The 17,854-nt window shown below is 52.6% G+C and overlaps 1 protein-coding gene across 1 annotated transcript; it reads left to right on the forward strand.

Moving 5' to 3' along the window:
- The first annotated feature begins 556 nt into the window (after positions 1 to 556).
- Positions 557 to 14,225, forward strand: LOC123369429 (cAMP-dependent protein kinase catalytic subunit alpha-like). Its single transcript, XM_045015014.1, has 10 exons — positions 557 to 651; positions 4,601 to 4,662; positions 6,844 to 6,972; positions 7,152 to 7,250; positions 9,799 to 9,881; positions 11,019 to 11,145; positions 11,381 to 11,476; positions 11,595 to 11,717; positions 12,898 to 13,062; positions 13,815 to 14,225. The coding sequence occupies exons 1-10, from the start codon at positions 639 to 641 to the stop codon at positions 13,938 to 13,940; spliced, it is 1,023 nt and encodes a 340-aa protein (XP_044870949.1). The 5' UTR covers positions 557 to 638; the 3' UTR covers positions 13,941 to 14,225.
- Positions 14,226 to 17,854: the final 3,629 nt, after the last annotated feature.

The raw sequence follows: 17,854 nt of genomic DNA on the forward strand, positions 1-17,854 counted from the left end.
GGGAAGAATGCCAGCCTGGCACTGATCTTCCTGAGGCAGAGACCTGCGTTCGCCCTCTGGCAAACGCGCATCACGTGAGATTGCTGCTGCCGTCTCTCTGACAGCAATGGCCCGTCCATTGGCAGGACAAACACAAACACACCATCTGGAGGGGAGGGGAAAGGATTTTTTTACGCTGTATGCTGCCCCTGCCCCGAACTGCAGCCCGTGAGGTTTGTGTGGTGTCCAAGGGGTGTCTGCTTGCCCCCTCGTATTGCTCTGATTTTCCTCTGCTCTAAATCTGTCTCCCACCCCCGCCCCCGCTCAGCCCTCTGCAGGGGCAGATCCCCTGGCGTCGGCCCTCCAGCCCGCATGGGGCCAAACCCTTATGCCCACCCCCCATTGGCTCCCCTGGCCTGCCCACGCCCGTCTATGCAATCCCAGAGGGCTCAGATCCTGAGTGGCCCCCCACCCTCATCCCCAGCTACGGCTCCCTGGTGGGGTGGATCTGCCCCACGCTTGGCAGAGTGCCGGGGCCCCTGGCTGACAGCGAGTGCCTCTCTCGCCCCCTGCAGTGGCAGGCACAGGGCCCGGGTGGATTGGCCCTGCCGAGGAGCCGTAGGCCGAGCGCAGAGGAGTCCACAGGCTGTGCCAGCAAGATGGAGGCCGGAGGTGAGTCCGGGTGGGGGTGAAGGTCGTGGCGGGATGGGGAATGGGACACGTATGAGGACACAGGGGGCCTTTCCCCTCTAGGGGTGCTGGCTATTCCCCCGCCCCGGGCCCTAGGATACGGGTCACTTGCATCACTCGTACCCTGTTGTCCTGGGATCTCACCCCCACTTTGAGCTTGTGGGTTCAAAGATGGGGACCCGCAGGTATTCTGCCACCACCCTAACCCTTAGGGTAGGGTTCCTTCTCGCTGCCACCACTCGATTATTTCGGTGAATCGAGACACCCCTCTGTCCCCCCCTGTCTCCCTTCAAAGACACTCCCTGGGAACACAGATCCACTCACAGAGGAGGAACCTTCCCCCTCCCTTCTCTTCCCTCTCTCCAGCCTGCTCCGGAGAGAGAGATACCTTGATTCCAACTCCTTGAATCTCTACACACAGGGAAGCAGCCCACTTCCCCCCTCCCTCTCCTCCTTCCAGAGACTTTCCCGGGGAAGCACAGATCAAAGCACAGAGGGAGGAAGATTCGTTTCCTTCCCTCTCCCTTCCCTGCTTTCTCTGCTTGGAGACAACCCTTGTCTCCACAGAGTGGCGCCTAGCTTCCTTCCCCTGAATCCACAGGTAAGGAACTTAACCAAGTCCTGAACTTAAAAGAGTTTATTAAAAGAATAAAAAAAAGAAGAGAAAAAATACACAATCTCTATGAATCCAAGATGGACATTCATAGGGTCTAATCTTATTAATCCCTGGAGAAATTTCTCCCTTTTCCTCAGTACAAACAATACAGGCAAAATTACGAATAATCAATACATACACACAGAATTGCAGAGACAGGATTCTTATATGAAATTACCCAGTACTTCTAATACTCACTAGCTTGAATAGAAGAAATTAGTTCAGAAAGATGAGCAGACTTGATTAAGCGTCTGTGCTGGTGTAGTTTCAGACGGCTAAGAACACAGAACAAAAAACACAGAGACCCAAGTTCCCGCTCTCTGGGATTTTCAAATTCTCTTCCCTGATTGGTCCTTTGGTCAGGTGTTTCACCAGGTCTGGGTTAACCCTTTACAGGTAGAACTTAACCCTTAACTAACTACTTATGACACCTGTGGTGGCAGGGCAGGGTCTGTTTTTATATCCCTGTGCTGTGCTGTGTTTCTAGTGGAGAAGGCTGGTCAGAGGCGGGCACATAGCACTAGGAGCAGGAGATGGGGAAGTTCCAGACAATCCTTAGATCCTGTGGCAGGCAGTTCCACCGTCTTGGACAGGCCCCCAAAGAAGTTCTGTCTCTCTCACAGACGAGCTTCACCTGGGTGGTAGAAAGTGCCATGGGACTGGAGGAGTGGGGCTGTCAGCCACAATCCCCATCCCAGAGCTTTAGGCTCTAGGGCTCCTGGGCCCAGGGCCTTGAAGAGAAAGAACGAGAGTCTAAGATGAGACAGGCCCCAAAAGGGAACAAATTATTGGTGTTGGGTCAAGTGAATTAGAGGCTGGTGGTGCAGAGAAGATTCCTCCATCGCTGTCTGGGGCTGCCCCCAGTTTATGTAATTGATTAGCAGAGCCTCACAAGTCTTCCTTGACCTCCAGAAGAAGGCAGAATGGCTGATCTCCCCTCCCAAGGCATTGAGCTGGTGTGGATGTGGCCTGGGAAGAACAGTGGGGGAGGGGTGTCGCAGGTCACCTGTATTTGCCTCTCATGGTCCAGCCAGGGAAGCCACTTAAGCTTCTGGCTCCCAGTCATCACCTCTCTTGTGCGGAGACCTGTGTCTCTCTCCTCCCTGCCCAGGGGATTTCCAGGCTGCACAGCTCCCTGCCTACACTGTGAGTTCCCAGCAAGTCAGACCCCCTCAGCTGGCCTGCTTTGCCCCCCTTCCTCAGAGGCTACAAACAGCCCAGTCTCCCACGGGTATAAGGTAGCACACAGCTGTTAGCAAGCACATGGACATTGCAGGGAAACCCTCTTAAAACCCAGCAAAGAACCAATGCGCCTGCTAATAAGCTTTCCAAAGATCATCCCGCTTCCAGCCAGGTAACTCACAGGCAGTGGGTTTCTCCTTGGGGAGCAGCTTCCAGCGGTTGAAGTTTTGCATAACCAGAGGCATTACATTTGCACACGCCTCCCCCTAGAGATTTCCTGGGAAAGGTACTTAACGTTAAAAGGCCCCATAGTTTCAGATGGTCCCTCAAAGCCCATAACCCTTCCCTGGGTTTCCGTTGTAGACGTCGCCTACAGTCCCACAATAAAACATAACCACCTGCCTTTGTAATGCAATGAACTCCTAAGCTACTTAAACTTAGTTCTGTAAGGTCTGGCCAGGATAGTGCAGGAAATTGTCTTCTCTGTCCTGTGTCCATGCAAGGGCTGTGGGGAAGAGACGGTGAAGGGGGTGTGGGTGGGGGTAAGTAGCCAGCAAATAGCTGATCCCCAGAACCATTTCAGGGCTACCCTGTCCTATCCTGTGGGATCAGGGGAATCTCTGTAATCTTGGTCTCCTTCCCACCGGCACTGAATCAGTCACGTCTGTAGGATGTTGTCCTGCTTCGCTGATGCATTTCGGGACCTCGCCTGGCCTATTTCTCAGCCCTTTCTTTTAAGGCAGGGACAGGACTGGAGTGCGGTGGTGCTGGGTTTCCACAGAAGTCTTGCTATTTAGTGATTCATGTGGGGGGCTGGGAGCTAGGGCTCCTGGGAAGGGACTGGGTTGTACTGGTGAGAGTGGGGCAGCAGGAAGTTGACTCCTTGGTTGTGCATCCGCGACCCCAAGAACCGCAGCACCCAGATCTGGATCTAGGCTTTTAGCTTGTCCCCTCCCTGGCATGTGAGCACAAGTGATCCCCAGGGGAGGCAATTAACTTTATATACCTCTGGTGTGGGGGAGACTTGCCTGTGATGGTGGGGTGGGGCGAACTCTGGGTTCAAAGCCACCCCCCTGCTGCTGCTCTGTGCTTGGCCTCGCTGCTGCAGCCATTCAAATCCTGTGGGCATCTCTTGCACTATTAAGAGCTGCGGGACTTGTCCCTGTCGGGAGCAGTGGGAGGCAGCAAAGATACAAGGGGCTCTCGGTACCAAATATCCCTTCAGATGCTGCAGATTGCTCCAATCCCCATCCCTTCTCCCATGGTTCTGGGATCTGGCAGCAAGGACAGGGAGCCCGGCTGGTGAAAGAAGGATCACCTGGTTGGGTGCCAGAGAGCAGGGCACTTGCTGTTCCCAGGCTGCTGCTGTGGAGGCTGCAGCTGGTCGTTTTGTGGGCAACTGGGGTTTGTGACTTTCACGGTTGCTTTATGTAGGGGTGTATGTGTGTGTGTGTGTGTAGCACCCCCTTGTGGGCTGGGCGTGTCATTGGTGCATGCTGCGTGCATGGTTGAGAGAAGGCTACACACAGGCCTCTGCCCTTTGAGCTAAGGGGGAAACTCCTCCCCCTTCACCCATTTTGCTGGCAGCAGTAGTAGATCTCATATCCTCCCATTAGGGCAACGTGATCCACGCCTCTTAATGTCATTTGACTGGAGGGTTGTGTGAGTGTCTCCTCGTGAGGTGCCGGTTGTGTGTTGCGGGATGTGGAACAGGCACCCCTGAGTGGCCGGTTCAGCGGGGGGCGGGAGAGGTGTTGAGGCACAAGTGTGCCCCTTTGGTAGGCACTGGGGGCTGCATTAGCCCTCCCTGATGGGGCTGTTCGGTGTGTCCAGGGGCAGGCCCGGGGGTGAGGGTGTTGCGGGAGAGCCCCCACATGGACCTCTCTCTAGCTAATCCCCAGCTGAGCCACCCGTTGTGGCCAATCAGGCACTGCCATCCCACTGATACGCTTAAAATCCCCACCCCATTTTTTGACTGCATGCCTCTTTGCTGAGCAGGGGGGCAGGGGGGCTGAAAGCGGAGCTCTGTCCACCAGGCTGGGAGTCCCACTCCTCCTGACTCCTTACGCTGCTCCCTTTCTGTTTCCCTTACAGTGAAGGAGTTCCTAGCCAAAGGAAAAGAAGACTTCCTGAAGAAATGGGAGAACCCCTCCCAGGTACTGTGTCCCAACCCAGATCTCCCCCCCACACCCCACCCCACAATCAAGGCCTCTTCAGCCCCAGGCTGATTACTCTGCAGTCACCCCCGGATCTCTTTCCCCATCAGTGAGCCACCTTGCCAAACAGCCTCCGCTGAGGGTCTGGGGTTATTTTTGCTCCTGGGGGGGCGGGACTGAGTGCGCTTCTTCCCCCCGGCCCCAATCCCCGAATCTGCCCTCTGGTAACTGGAGGGCAAAGAACAATGGAAGTTTAACTCCTCTCTGCTGGGGGAAGGGGACATTAACCATGTGGGACTCCTCCATTTGCTGCCCTGTGCTTGGGCGCAGTGCCTCAGTTTGTAGGTGCCGGAAAAGCTTTTGGGGTCAGCCCTGGGTCTGTCCTCACTGGAATCCTGCCTGGGGTGCTTCTGGATAATTCCTGAGGCAGAGCTGCTGGTCCCTCTGCAGCACTGTCACTTTGCTAGTCCTCCCACACACCCTGTGTCATTAACTCCATGGCACAGATGGGGAAACTGAAGCCCAGAGGGGAAAGGGACTTGGTCAAGGATATAGGAAGTTGGTGGTGGAACTAGGAAGCGATCTTTTGATTCCTAGTCTCTTGCCTTCTGATCACTACACTTCACCCCCTCTCCTCACAGACTGAGGGCTAGAACCCAGAAGTCCTGACGCCCAGCCCCTCCCCCGCCTCAAACCCACCAGCCCCCACTGAATGGAGCTGGGGAGGTCACCTGTCTGGAACTGGATACAGAGGAACCTAGACAAATTAGAGGACTGGGCTAAAAGAAACCTGATGAGGTTCAACAAGGACAAGTGCAGAGTCCTGCACTTAGGACGGAAGAATCCCATTCACTGTTACAGACTAGGGATCAAATGGCTAGGCAGCAGTTCTGCAGAAAAGGACCTAGGGGTTACAGTGGACGAGAAGCTGGATATGAGTCGACAGTGTGCCCTTGTTGCCAAGAAAGCTAATGGCATTTTGGGCTGTATAAGTAGGGGCATTCCCAGCAGATGGATGGATGTGATCATTCCCCTCTATTCGACATTGGTGAGGCCTACTGTGTCCAGTTTTGGGCCCCACACTACAAGAAGGATGTGGAAAAATTGGAAAGAGTCCAGCGGAGGGCAACAAAAATGATTAGGGGGCTGGAGCACATGACTTATGAGGAGAGGCTGAGGGAACTGGGATTGTTTAGTCTGCAGAAGAGAAGGATGAGGGGGGATTTGATAGCTGCTTTCAACTACCTGAAAGGGGGTTCCAAAGAGGATGGATCTAGACTGTTCTCAGTGGTACCCGATGACAGAACAAGGAGTAATGGTCTCAAGTTGCAGTGGGGGAGGTTTAGGTTGGATATCAGGAAAACCTTTTTCACTAGGAGGGTGGTGAAGCACTGGAATGGGTTCCCTAGGGAGGTGGTGGAATCTCCTTTCTTAGAGGTTTTTAAGGTCAGGCTTGACAAATCCCTGGCTGGGATGATTTAGTTGGGAATTGGTCCTGCTTTGAGCAGGGGGTTGAACTAGATGACCTCCTGAGGTCCCTTCCAACCCTGATATTCTATGATTCTATGATTTTGGTTCTGCCCAAGGAGCAGGGAATCCCTTGTCTGTGTCTCATTCTAAATATAGCGGTTTCCTTTGGGCCCTCTGGTGGTGAAATGTGAAATACTTCTTCATATCAATTATCAGGGGTAGCCGTGTTAGTCTGTATCCACAAAAAAACCATGGCGTCCGGTGGCATCTTAAAGACTAACAGATTTATTTGGGCATAAGCTTTAGTGGGTAAAAAAACCCTCACTTCTTCAGATGCGTGGACTGAAAGTTACAGATGCAGGCATTATATAATGACACATGAAGAGAAGGGAGGACCTCCCAAGCGGAGAACCAGTATTGACAGGGCCAATTCTTCATATCAATGTTCTCAAGAACAAGCCCAGTGTGGTGCTAGGGGGTGCCGTGCTGCAGGGAGTGGGGAGCTCAGTAGGGGCGCTCTCCCGTCACAGTCAGTACTGACCCTGGAGGGGCTGCCTTTCTGGTGAAGTATAAACAAAGCTCTGAACCCCTCATGGTCATTAAAGACCCATCCAGCCGTGCAGTGCAAATCCTACTGTCCCGGGCAGGTTCCTTCCTGATGCCCCCAGGACCAGTCTGCCCCCCCCATCAGGTTTGTTTTCCCCATTCCAGAATACAGCCAGTTTAGATCAGTTTGAGCGAGTCAAGACCCTGGGCACGGGCTTATTTGGGAGAGTGATGCTCGTGAAGCACAAGGAGACCGGAAATTATTATGCTATGAAGGTCCTGGAGAAACAGAAGGTGAGACGCGGGGGGCTGCCATGGAGATCTGGCCTGGGGCCGTGGAATCTCCAGTGCGGGGGAGGGATTTGGAGCTGAATCCTGCGTGGGGATGCAGGAGAGGGGAGTGTGTGGGAGGTGCAGGGGGTGCTGCGCCAGCAGAGGAAGATCTGATGTTGCTATTTCCTTTTCTCTCCCAGGTAGTGAAGCTCAAACAAATTGAGCACACCCTCAATGAGAAATGGATCCTCCAGGCCGTCAACTTTCCATTACTCATCAAACTAGAGTATTCTTTCAAGGTAGGTGTCCTTGGCTTGCCAGACCGGCCCTGGGCTGTGTCTCCCCCCCCGATTCCCACAATTCCCTTGATTTGTTTCCTATTTAAAACCAAAGCTGTGCTGAAGGGGTGGAAGAGCAAAGTCTGCATCTCCTATATCCTGAGAACACACATTGCTGGCATGAGGTGTGGGATCAGGTTTGGAACTAAGAAAAATCAGTTTGGATCATTCCCCTTTTTCTGTTCTGCTTTTCACTCCAGGTTTTGAACAGTGGTACTCCCCCCTCGGTCAGTTTTGCTTTAGTTCCTAGTCAGTTTCAGTTTTCAGCTCCCTTGCGCTGACCCTAGGGCATGAGGCCTGGCTTGCAGGGGAGTCTCAGAGGAAGTCCTAACTTCACACACAATTGGCTTTGTGGAGACTTTGAAACCATCACGTGGGATCATTTCCTCCTGATGGAAGTTTCTGTGAAAGCTAAAATTCAGGCCCCAGCAATGGGGCTTGGACCCTTTTCTCTGAATCTGGATTTTGGAGCCTGCGAGCTACACCCTGTGTGTAGGGGGGAGGCAAAGATAGTTGTGCCTTTGAGCTCCACAGCATCCCCTGTGGCTGGCCTGATTAAAGAGGGGCTGGCTCTGAAGGAGGACCTGTCTCCTCCTATGTCAGCCTGAGGTTGGTGGGTTGTAGCGATAAAGAGTTGTCAGCTCAGAGGAGACTGCAGGATAAATCTCAGCCTCTGTCCATTGTCTTCTCTCCAGGTAAACAGGGTCGCATGGGTCGCCTCTCCTCTCTTCTGGCCTCTGGCTGGAACCACCTGTTCAGGTCACCAGGGTCCTCTCTTCACAGCCCATTGTCTTCCCACTGGCCAGAACCAGCTGTGACTCCTGAGCTGGGCCTCCTGGTCACAGGTCACCAGTCGCTGGGATATCCATTCTCCAGGCCATTGGGGTCCCAAGTTCTGTCCCCAATCCTCTGTAACAACAAACTCCCTCTCCCCTCACCTCGTTAAACCAGTAACATCCAGGGAAACTGTGTCCCACCCCCTCTGCATACAAACCACTGAAAAAACCAAGAAAGCCCACCACTTACTTCATCACAGTTACCAGAACAGAATACACACACTACTCATACAATGCCCATCACTCCCAATAAGGCAGACGAACTTTCCCTGCTGGCCAGTCAGGATCAGGACATCCTGGGACTCCAGCTTCTGCACGGTGTCATTGGCAGAGGTCTGGCAGTGCTGATGCTGGGCTGTGTCCTGGAGTTGGTTCCCCAGAACTTCCTTTTGAACCCCAATTTATGTAGTAAAACTTGAGTCCTCTTAGCTCTACCGTAACCAATCATTTTACAGAAGTATTACAAAATAATTGTCCGACCAGTCCGAACACAGTGTGAAACAATTCTTTACCCAGTCGTACACCATGACCTTTGTTGATGTGCACCTGGCAAAATTAGTTATGTAACAGAAACAATCAAAGAACCAGACAGATAAACAATAGAGAAGTGGGGACCAGCAAAGGAAAACAATCAAGAAGTAGAGATTTCACACTCACACTGCTGCTAAGTGATTCCTTTGAGCATCCTAAGATCTGTTTCTTTGCCTGGTGATGCTGGGCACTATTAGGGCAGGAGCCTTCTTACCAGCCCGGTATTACATTGGTTTGATATAATTTAGATGGACTGTGAGGATGTGACTTTCTGCTTCTTGGCTCCTGCTCTCCTAATCTGGCTGCAGAAAAAGGCCTCTGACCGTACAGCCTGGGGCACTCAGCCCATGCTCCGCCTGGACCCTCTCTCCAGGGCTAGCTGGAAATTGACCCTGGGCTCGAGGGCAGGGGCAGCTGTCTCCACTGGCGTGTGTGCGGGTTCTTAGTGCTCATGTTCTCACCACTGAACTGGGTAGGGTCTCCCTAGCGGAATGGCTTTGTTGGGCTCAGCGCAGTTAGTTTGGAGGCTGCTCTTTGACTTTGCAGCTGCGAGGGAGGATGAAGCCAGCCTGGTCAATTTCACACTCTGCTTTTGAGAAGTTTCACTTCCTGTTTCTGCTCCTTTGGGGTGTCTGACCTGGCGGAGGGTTGGGTTTCCCCTTTGATCGTAGACGTTGCAGCTGGGAAATCCCTCTTGGGCCTGCCCGCTCCTGCCCCTAGACCAGAGGTGTGGGGAGGGGTTCGATTTTCTAGGGCTCTAGCACTAAATACTCCAAGCAAATAAAGCTCATGCCCTGTCATTAGTGAGTCTATTCCCCAGGCACGTCTGTGCAGCAACTCCTACTGCAGGTGTGTGCTTGAGACCTTCGGCACCACAGCACAGCCCCTCTGGCCCTTGAGCTAAAGGAGTAACAGCAGCAGCTGGCAGCAGTAGTAGGCTGTTATCTCCCAGACAGCAGGTGCACTGCATTGTGTGCTATGCGGAAGCCAGGCCAGTGCATCAGGCTCCCTTGAGACGTGTTAACACCCTGAAAGGGAAGGGCTAATATCGGAGCAGGGGTGTGGGGAGCAGTTTCATCCTGGTGTTGCAGGTGCTGACGGGGGACCCCCTTGCACTCCGTTGCTACCGCATTTCCTTCTAGGATAACTCCAATCTGTACCTGGTGATGGAATACATCCCGGGCGGAGAGATGTTCTCCCACCTACGGCGGATCGGGAGGTTCAGGTGAGCGTTATCACAGGAGCTGATGTTGGGGCCAGTGTCCCTAATGGTTAGAGCTGAGTGACGGTTAAAGTCCTGGGATGTATCCCTGGCTCAGGCAGGACAGTTGGATCTAGCACTTAGAGCAGAGGGACTGGGAGTCGGGACTCTTGCATCCTATTCCTGCCTCCGCCATTCACTCCTTGTGGGAAGGGGAGGAGAATCACTCTGTGCCACAGTTTTCACAGCTGTAAATTTGGATTTAGTTCAGTAGAGAACTAGACTTTTTAGCCACTAACAGCATTTGAAGTGATGCTGGCTTTGATCCTCATGATGCAGGGCGTGACGTGATCCTCAGCTGGGCTGGTCAGGAAGGGATTCCCCATGGGGAGGGCTGCTGAGGTCTTCTTCCAGCACTAACCACAGTCAGTGGCCAGGGATGCCAGGGCTAGATGGGGCCAGGCGGGATGGAGCTGGGGGTCCATGGATGTGTGTGTTGGGGCTAGGGGGGAGATGCTGGTCTGGGAGGGGCTTGCCCTGGGTTGCCAGGCTGGATGGAGTCAGGGGTCTAGCAATGATGGGTGGGATGTGTGTGCTAGGGCTACTGGTCTGGCTAGCCAGATGGGGCCAGTAGCGTAGCTAGGAGGGGAGCCAGGGGAGCGGCCACTCCCCCACTGAGCACAAGTGGCGCCTTGTCAATTTCCTGGTGCCTTCGTACTCACCCGGGGGAGCATTAAAAAAAAAAGGCGCCACCCGCTGTGGCACTTTTATTTTACTCACCCGAGGGCGCTCCGGGTCTTTGGCGGCGGGACCTTCACTCGCTCCGGGTCTTTGGTGGCATTTCGGCGGCGGGACACCTGGAGTGAGTGAAGGGCCTGCCGCCGAAGACCCGGAGCGCCTCCAGGTGAGTAAAAGCACCGCAGCGGGTGGAGCCTTTTAATGTATTGCTCCCCTTGTTCCCTCCACCTGGCTCCACCACTGGATGGGGCCACCAGGCCTAGAAGAGTTGGCGCATCTTGCCTGGAGTTGCCAAGGTAGATGGAGTCAGAGATCTATAAGGAAGGTGAAGGTGGGGGTGGCAGGGGGCCGAGGGTGCTGGGCTGGCTGAGAGGGGGCAGATCTGGCCCAGGATGCCCACGTTCTCCTCCCACCTCATTGCAGTGAACCTCATGCCCGGTTCTACGCTGCTCAGATCGTCCTGACCTTTGAGTATCTGCACTCGCTGGATCTCATCTACCGAGACCTGAAGCCAGAGAATCTCCTGCTAGACCAGCAGGGCTACGTCAAGGTGAGGCTGCCCCCCCTCCACCCCTTTCCTCCTCCCAGCGCTGGCTCCTGGCTCCCTGCGGTGATCTCCTCCCTGCCCAAGTCTCTCTCTGCTGCCATCCCCTTCCCAAAACCAAGTCACCCTCAGAAATGTAACACGGCCAGAATACATCAATCATCTGCTCCCCCTCTTCCCCTCCTGCTGTCACAGCTTCCAGGCTGATCCAGCTTCTCCCCTCTCTGTGTTTTGGCTCCAGGTGACGGATTTTGGTTTTGCCAAGCGGGTGAAAGGTCGAACCTGGACTCTGTGTGGGACCCCGGAATACCTGGCCCCCGAGATCATCCTCAGCAAGGTGAGCTGGGAAGGGCCTGTCCGCTGCCTGATCTGTAGCTGATCCCTGGCCACCAGGTCGTTCCCCCCACCCCCCAAATGTTCGGTGCGTAACCCTGGGGCCTGCTTTCCCTGGGCAGGGTTATAACAAGGCTGTGGACTGGTGGGCCCTGGGCGTCCTCATCTACGAGATGGCGGCTGGTTACCCCCCGTTCTTCGCGGACCAGCCCATTCAGATCTACGAGAAGATCGTTTCTGGCAAGGTATTTGGGCTGGGGGAGGGGACACTTGTGTGACTTGGGAGGGGGGGTTCGCCAGCTAAAGGGGGGTGCCAAGTCTCAGCAACTGATCAGAGTGATGCTCACAGGCTGCGCCCCTGACATGCTCATGTCCTCCCATGTTCCCCCATCCCCAACATGTGGGCATCCTCGCTGTCATGTACACCATTCCCCCTGCACCCCAACATATAGACCCTCCCTTGCCATGTACCCGTTCTCCAATGCATGAACATCGTCCCCATTGCGTCCCCCACACATGGACCCTCCCTCACCACGTACCCCTATTTCCCCAACACATGGACTCCATCCCCCACCCCACCACCAGTGTGCTCCCTGTAACTCTCATGGGGACTCCTGGAACAGGTGCCTTTGGTTTTCGTATACATTGTTGTGAGTTGCAAAACCCTCCACAACCCTGCTCTGTTGCAAGACTAAACATTCCTTAAACACATCAGTCATCTCCAGGCATGGGTAGAGCACTCATCGCCATAGTAACCAAGAGCCCATAATATTCCTCTGCCCACCCCAGCGCCTTCTCGCCAAGGATCTCCAAGAACTTGTGTCGGACACAGTCAGCTTTAAAACTAGTGGGGAATACAACAGGCCTTGGTTCTGTTCCTGGTTCTCCTACCAGCCCGCTGAGTGACCTTAGGCAAGTCACGTCTCCCTGTGCCTCAGTTTCCCCTTATGTAAAATGAGGGTAGGGATGCGGCAGCCCTGCTTTGAGATCTGTGGAGGAAAAATGCTCACTAAGAGCTGGAGGGCGGCTGCTAATTAACCATTTCAGCTCCTGTGTCAGTCCTCAGTAGCGCCGTCACTTCTTATTCACTCATTGTCCTGGAGTGTTTTTAAAGGGCTTGTTATTTATTATTAGGTGTATTACGATAGTGCCTACAAGCCCCAGTCATGGATCAGGACCCCATTGTACTAGGTGATGTATATATTAGGTGTATTATGGTAGTGCCTAGGTGCCCCAGGCATAGCCCAGGACCCCCTGTGCTAGGGGCTGTACATTAATAGATGTATTACAGTAGTGCCTCAGCGCCCAGGCATAGCCCAGGACCCCCCTGTGCTAGGGGCTGTACATTATTAGGTGTATCTATGAATCTAGCCACGATGGCAGGGCAGGTAAAAGTTAGACTTCTGTCTGTCCTCCCCACCCCAGGTCCGGTTCCCGTCTCACTTCAGCTCGGACCTGAAGGACCTGCTCTGGAACCTGCTGCAGGTGGACCTCACCAAACGCTTTGGCAATCTCAAGAATGGGGTCAACGACATTAAGAACCACGAATGGTTTGCTACCACCGACTGGATCGCCATCTACCAGAGGAAGGTAGGAGGGCGGTGGCGGGCAGAGGAGAGCCTGGGTAACTTCCATATGCATGCAGCCTCCATCAGCAGGAATTGAACCTGGGATCATTAGTGCCCAGGCCTCTAGGAGCACATTGATTACTGGGACTCTGTAGCAGGGTGTTGTGGCTGGGTCCAACCACTAGGGGGAGATATGCTCACCCAGCATTGGTTTAAAGTAGGCAGCCCTCAGTCACCTATTTGTAACATGGTGGCAAAAGCATGGTCCTGTCCCCACCCCCTGAGGATAACAGCCTACTACCGCTGCTGCCAGCTAATGGCGTTATTCCTCTAGCTCAGGTGGGAGAGGGCTGTGCTGAAGGTCCCGATTAAAACCCTAGTGATGATGCAAGTGGGGGATCCAAGGGGCTCATGACCCCCTGCCCGTCCCTGATTGCAAAGTAAGAGGAGGGAGTTCTGGGTAGATAAAAGGGGGCTTCAGGAGGTGCTGATTCTGCATCCCTCACCTGGTTGCTAAGGGGCCCGATCCTGTATCGCTTAAGAGTGCTGGGGGCCCTTATTCTGGGCTCCTAAGCGGGGTCATGGGCTCCCCCTTCCATGATTGCAAAGTGTGAGGTTTTCTGGCTGGATGGTGGGAGTGGGGGCTGATCCTTGCCTGCCTTGTTACAAAGTTGGGGCCTGATCGTGCACCCCTAGCAGACCCAGGAGTGTGGGGGGGTATACAAATGTTGATCCCTTCCTCATCCCCAACCTCCTCCTCCCCTCCCTTTGCAGGTGTATGTTCCCTTTGTACCAAAGTGCAAAGGCCCTGGCGACACGAGTAACTTCGACGACTATGAGGAGGAGGAGATCCGGGTCTCAACCACTGAGAAGTGCGGCAAGGAGTTTGCTGAGTTCTAGGACCAGCGGCCCCCCCAAGAAGGGCGCGCGGGGAGCAGGTGGGGGCGGGGTTGGATTTTGGTTTCATAGATAAATTATATATATTATAAATACATGAGCGCTGTCAGGAGCGGAGAGGGGGAGCCCTGTGGCTAGGCCTCCCCATAAACCCTCCCTTTTCTAAAAAAGAAGCTTGAGAGTCCCATCTAGAGGGTGAGGATATCATCCGCCCCGCCCTGAGAAACACGTCTGTGTCCTCCAACAACACTTGTTTCACTGGAAAAAAACAAAACAACCCCCCATCCCGCCCCCAGCCTCCACTTCCTTTTTAATAGTGTGCTTTGTTGTAAACATATTTGAAACAATTACCAATAAAGTTTTGTTTAAAAAAAAATCAGAGTGTCATGTGGGCTGTTCAGCTCTAGGGGACAGTTGTCATTGCTGTGATGAGCTGGGATCTGTTCCTCTTCCTGGAGGCCCAAGGAGTTCAGGGATGTGGCTTGGGGGGGGTCGGCGATTGCCATAAATGGTACCTGATCTCGCCTGGAGTTGAAAGCCCAAAGGTCCTTTTGACCTGAGAAACCTTTCATTGAAACCAATCTGTCCTTGAAAAGTTTTGTCTATAAATCCCCGTTTTCTGGCAATAAAACTCCCACCCAGCTCTGCCTCTGGCCGCCACTGCCTGTACAAAGGAGCATATAGTCCAGGATCCTGTTTTCAAACAGTACCACTACTTGGTGCTTCAGAGGGAATGAACAAAACAGGCAATCACCAAGTCGTCCAATCCTAGCTTCTGGCAAACAGAGGCGAGGGACATGCAGAACACGGTGTTCCATCCCCGCCCATCCTGGCTAATAGCCATTGATGGATCTATTCCCCAGGAATTTATCTAGTTCTTCTTTGAACCCTCTTACAGTTTTGGCTTTCACAACATCCCCCGGCAAAGTGTTCCATAGCTTGATTGTGAGGAAATACCTTCTTTTGTTGTTTGAAATCTGCTGCCTACTAATTTCATTGGGTCACCCTTAGTTCTTCTGTTCGATGAATGAGTAACTAACATTTCCTAATTACTTTCTTGACACAATTCATGATTTCATAGACCTCTATCATATGCCCCCTAGTCATATCCTTTCTAATATGAAAAGTCCCAGTCTTTTTAATCTCTCCTCATACAAAATCTAATCATACGCCTAATCATTTCTGTTGCTCTTCGTTGTACTTTTTTGAGATAGGGTGACCAGATCTTCACGCAGTATTCAAAATGTGGGTGTACCATGGACTTCTATAGGGGCAATATGGTATTTTCTGACTTATTATCTATAGCTTTCCCCCCCTGCTTGCATCCGAAGAAGTAGGTATTCACACACGAAAGCTCATGCTGCAAAACGTCTGTTAGTCTATAAGGTGCCACAGGATTCTTTGCTGCTTCCCCCCTAAACGGTGCCCCTATGTGGAGTAGGCAGGAGCCACATGTCTCCTAACCTGTGCATCCTGAGGATCCCAGAGCTTCCAAAGAGCCAGATGGTCTCTGGCCTCTCTCCCGCCACCTCTTGCCAGGTCTGCCCACAAGTGAGCTTGCCTGTTCCCTTTTAAATCCTTCCCCCAGTCTGTGCTTGCCGTGCCCCAGGTGTGTTGGGGTGGGGCTGGCTGAGGCCAGAGCAGCTCCTTAACCCCTTGTTGCCCTGTTACAAGAGGTAAGAAATAAGGTCCTGCCTTCCCTAATTGCTCAGGGGAATCCTCTTAGAGCAATCAGTGTAGGGCTTTATGCCTTCCTACAAACTGATCACTTTACATGGTGTGTCAAGAAGCTGCACAGCCCTTGGCAGCTTTGATTAGAGCAACATTAACTGCCACAGGGATTTCTGCTCTCAATGCGCGAGCCCTATGATGACCAGATAGCAACTGTGAAAAAATGGGACAGGGGGTGGGGGATAATTGGCGCCTATAGAAGAAAAAGTCCCCCAAAACGGGACTGTCCCCATGAAAACGGGACATCTGGTCGCCCGAGCCAGCCGTGAGGGAAGGATTCTGTGGAAAACAGGCATTTCCATTGCTCCAGTCTGGGCTCTGCAGTTCTGATGCTGCAGAGCTGATACGGAAGGCTGGAGGGTTCCTGGAGTGCATGCTGCAGCACCAGCAATCCCATGCTGCCATGGCCATGGGGACTGGGGTGGCAAGTTGTATGGGCCTGTGGTGCCTGGGCTCCAGTAATCTTGAGGGCCTGGGGTCCCAGCTCCACCAATGTTCGGGGTCAGGTCTCTCTCTCGGCCCTGCCTGCTTGTTATACCAATATAATAAAAACCAGCAGGATCTTATTAAGAGGGATAAGGCAAAGATGCCACATTTATTGTAAATATAATAATAAAGCAAAAGATAAAAGTAAACAACGCTGTTTGACTAATCCCTATTACTACTTATTCCTTATACACACATGCATACACATATATATATTCACACAATCATTCATTCAAGTTCTGTATAGGTGTTATAGTTACCAGCCTAGAAGTTGCTCATGCCAAGTTACTGCCCAGGTATCTTGGTCATGAGGATGGAGCCGGTCTGTGTCAGATGTACCTGATTTTCCTGGAGGCTGGCAGCAGAACCAGAGACTCAAAGTCCTCAGTCTTTGGAGTTCATTCTTATAGGAGTTAATTCCTATGTTAGTCTATGGGAGCTGTTTCATCCTGCTGTTGCTGACTCAATCAGCAGATGGCACATTCCTGGTGGCTCCACATTGTCTAAAGTGGCACATTCCTAGTGGCTTCATACTGTCCAACGTTTGTGTTTCTCATCCTTCCAGGTGATGGGGTGGATCCCCGTTTACCCTCCGGGGGTTGTCTGGTGGTCCACTTGACACATTCTTCGGCCGAATGATACTCCCTTTCTAGGCTGGCACCTCCCTAACCATTCGTGCACATCAGCCATTCATTAACATACATTCTATATCTTAACCATATTTTAATTTACTGTCTCCACCACTTTTGGGGTGTGTGTTCATTCCTATGAGATTCCTGGCCCTGTAATCACAGAGGGTGGAGGGTCTGTTTGTTTACATTGTATCAGTTACAGTTTAAAGCTAGCATAGTGTTTACATCAAGAACAAAGTTAATTAACTTGTTTGTAAGTCTGGAGACTCCAGGACAATCCTGGAGGGATCGCAACCCTAAGAGCAGGAGACTGGGAGAGGCACAGAAAGGCAGGATACAGGCCTGCACAGAGCCTGTGAGGAAGCAAGAGAGACTGAGGGAGGAGGCCTTGCAGCCAGAGAGGAATAAGAAGGGGGCTTTAGGGCAGTTCCCCCAAATGGTTCTCAAGGGGGCAGCAACCTAAAAAACTATGGCAGCTCCCGGCACCTCATACCCAAGGGATGAGCCTAGGGAAAGTATCTGTGTGGCTTGCCTGGATGTTAGGCTCAAAGGGAAGGAGCTACAGTGCTTGCAAAGGGCAGGTGTGGGAAGTACATCATGGAGGCTGCGGGGTTGGGGCTGGTGGCCTAATTATTGTGCACAGCGGGAAAAACCTGCAAGCACAAAACAGGAGGGAACTTCTTCCTTCAGGACCCACTGTGGAGGGGACCCCAAGTGTTGCCAGCCCCCCCGTGTGCAAAAATCATGTCTCAGAATCCCCCCTGTCATGGATTCTTAAGGCACAAGCTATCTTGGCTGTCCCAGGTTTTCATACACAGGCTAAAAATCCCTCTAGTCTGGGATCATCACTTCCCACAGTTCAGTCCTTGTTCCTCAGGTATTTTCAGCTGTGTTTTTGTAGGGAGAGTGAGATACCATCATGATGTCATTGTCCCCCTTTTATATCTTCTTCCTTGCTGTTTGGCCTTTTTACTGTTGTACCTGGAAGGCTGCTTGTGGGTGTTTTCAACCTTACAACATGTTTCAGTAACACATAAAATCATAGAATCATAATCATAGAATCATAGA

This window comes from Mauremys mutica, chromosome 4, assembly GCF_020497125.1.
Source record: "Mauremys mutica isolate MM-2020 ecotype Southern chromosome 4, ASM2049712v1, whole genome shotgun sequence".
Lineage (NCBI taxonomy): Eukaryota > Metazoa > Chordata > Testudines > Geoemydidae > Mauremys > Mauremys mutica.

Excerpts from the sequence above, each read along its gene's own strand:
- LOC123369429 (XM_045015014.1), top strand. Across the intron at positions 4,663-6,843 it reads AATGGGAGAACCCCTCCCAG|AATACAGCCAGTTTAGATCA; the intron begins GTACTGTGTCCC and ends TCCCCATTCCAG. Across the intron at positions 11,477-11,594 it reads CCGAGATCATCCTCAGCAAG|GGTTATAACAAGGCTGTGGA; the intron begins GTGAGCTGGGAA and ends TTCCCTGGGCAG.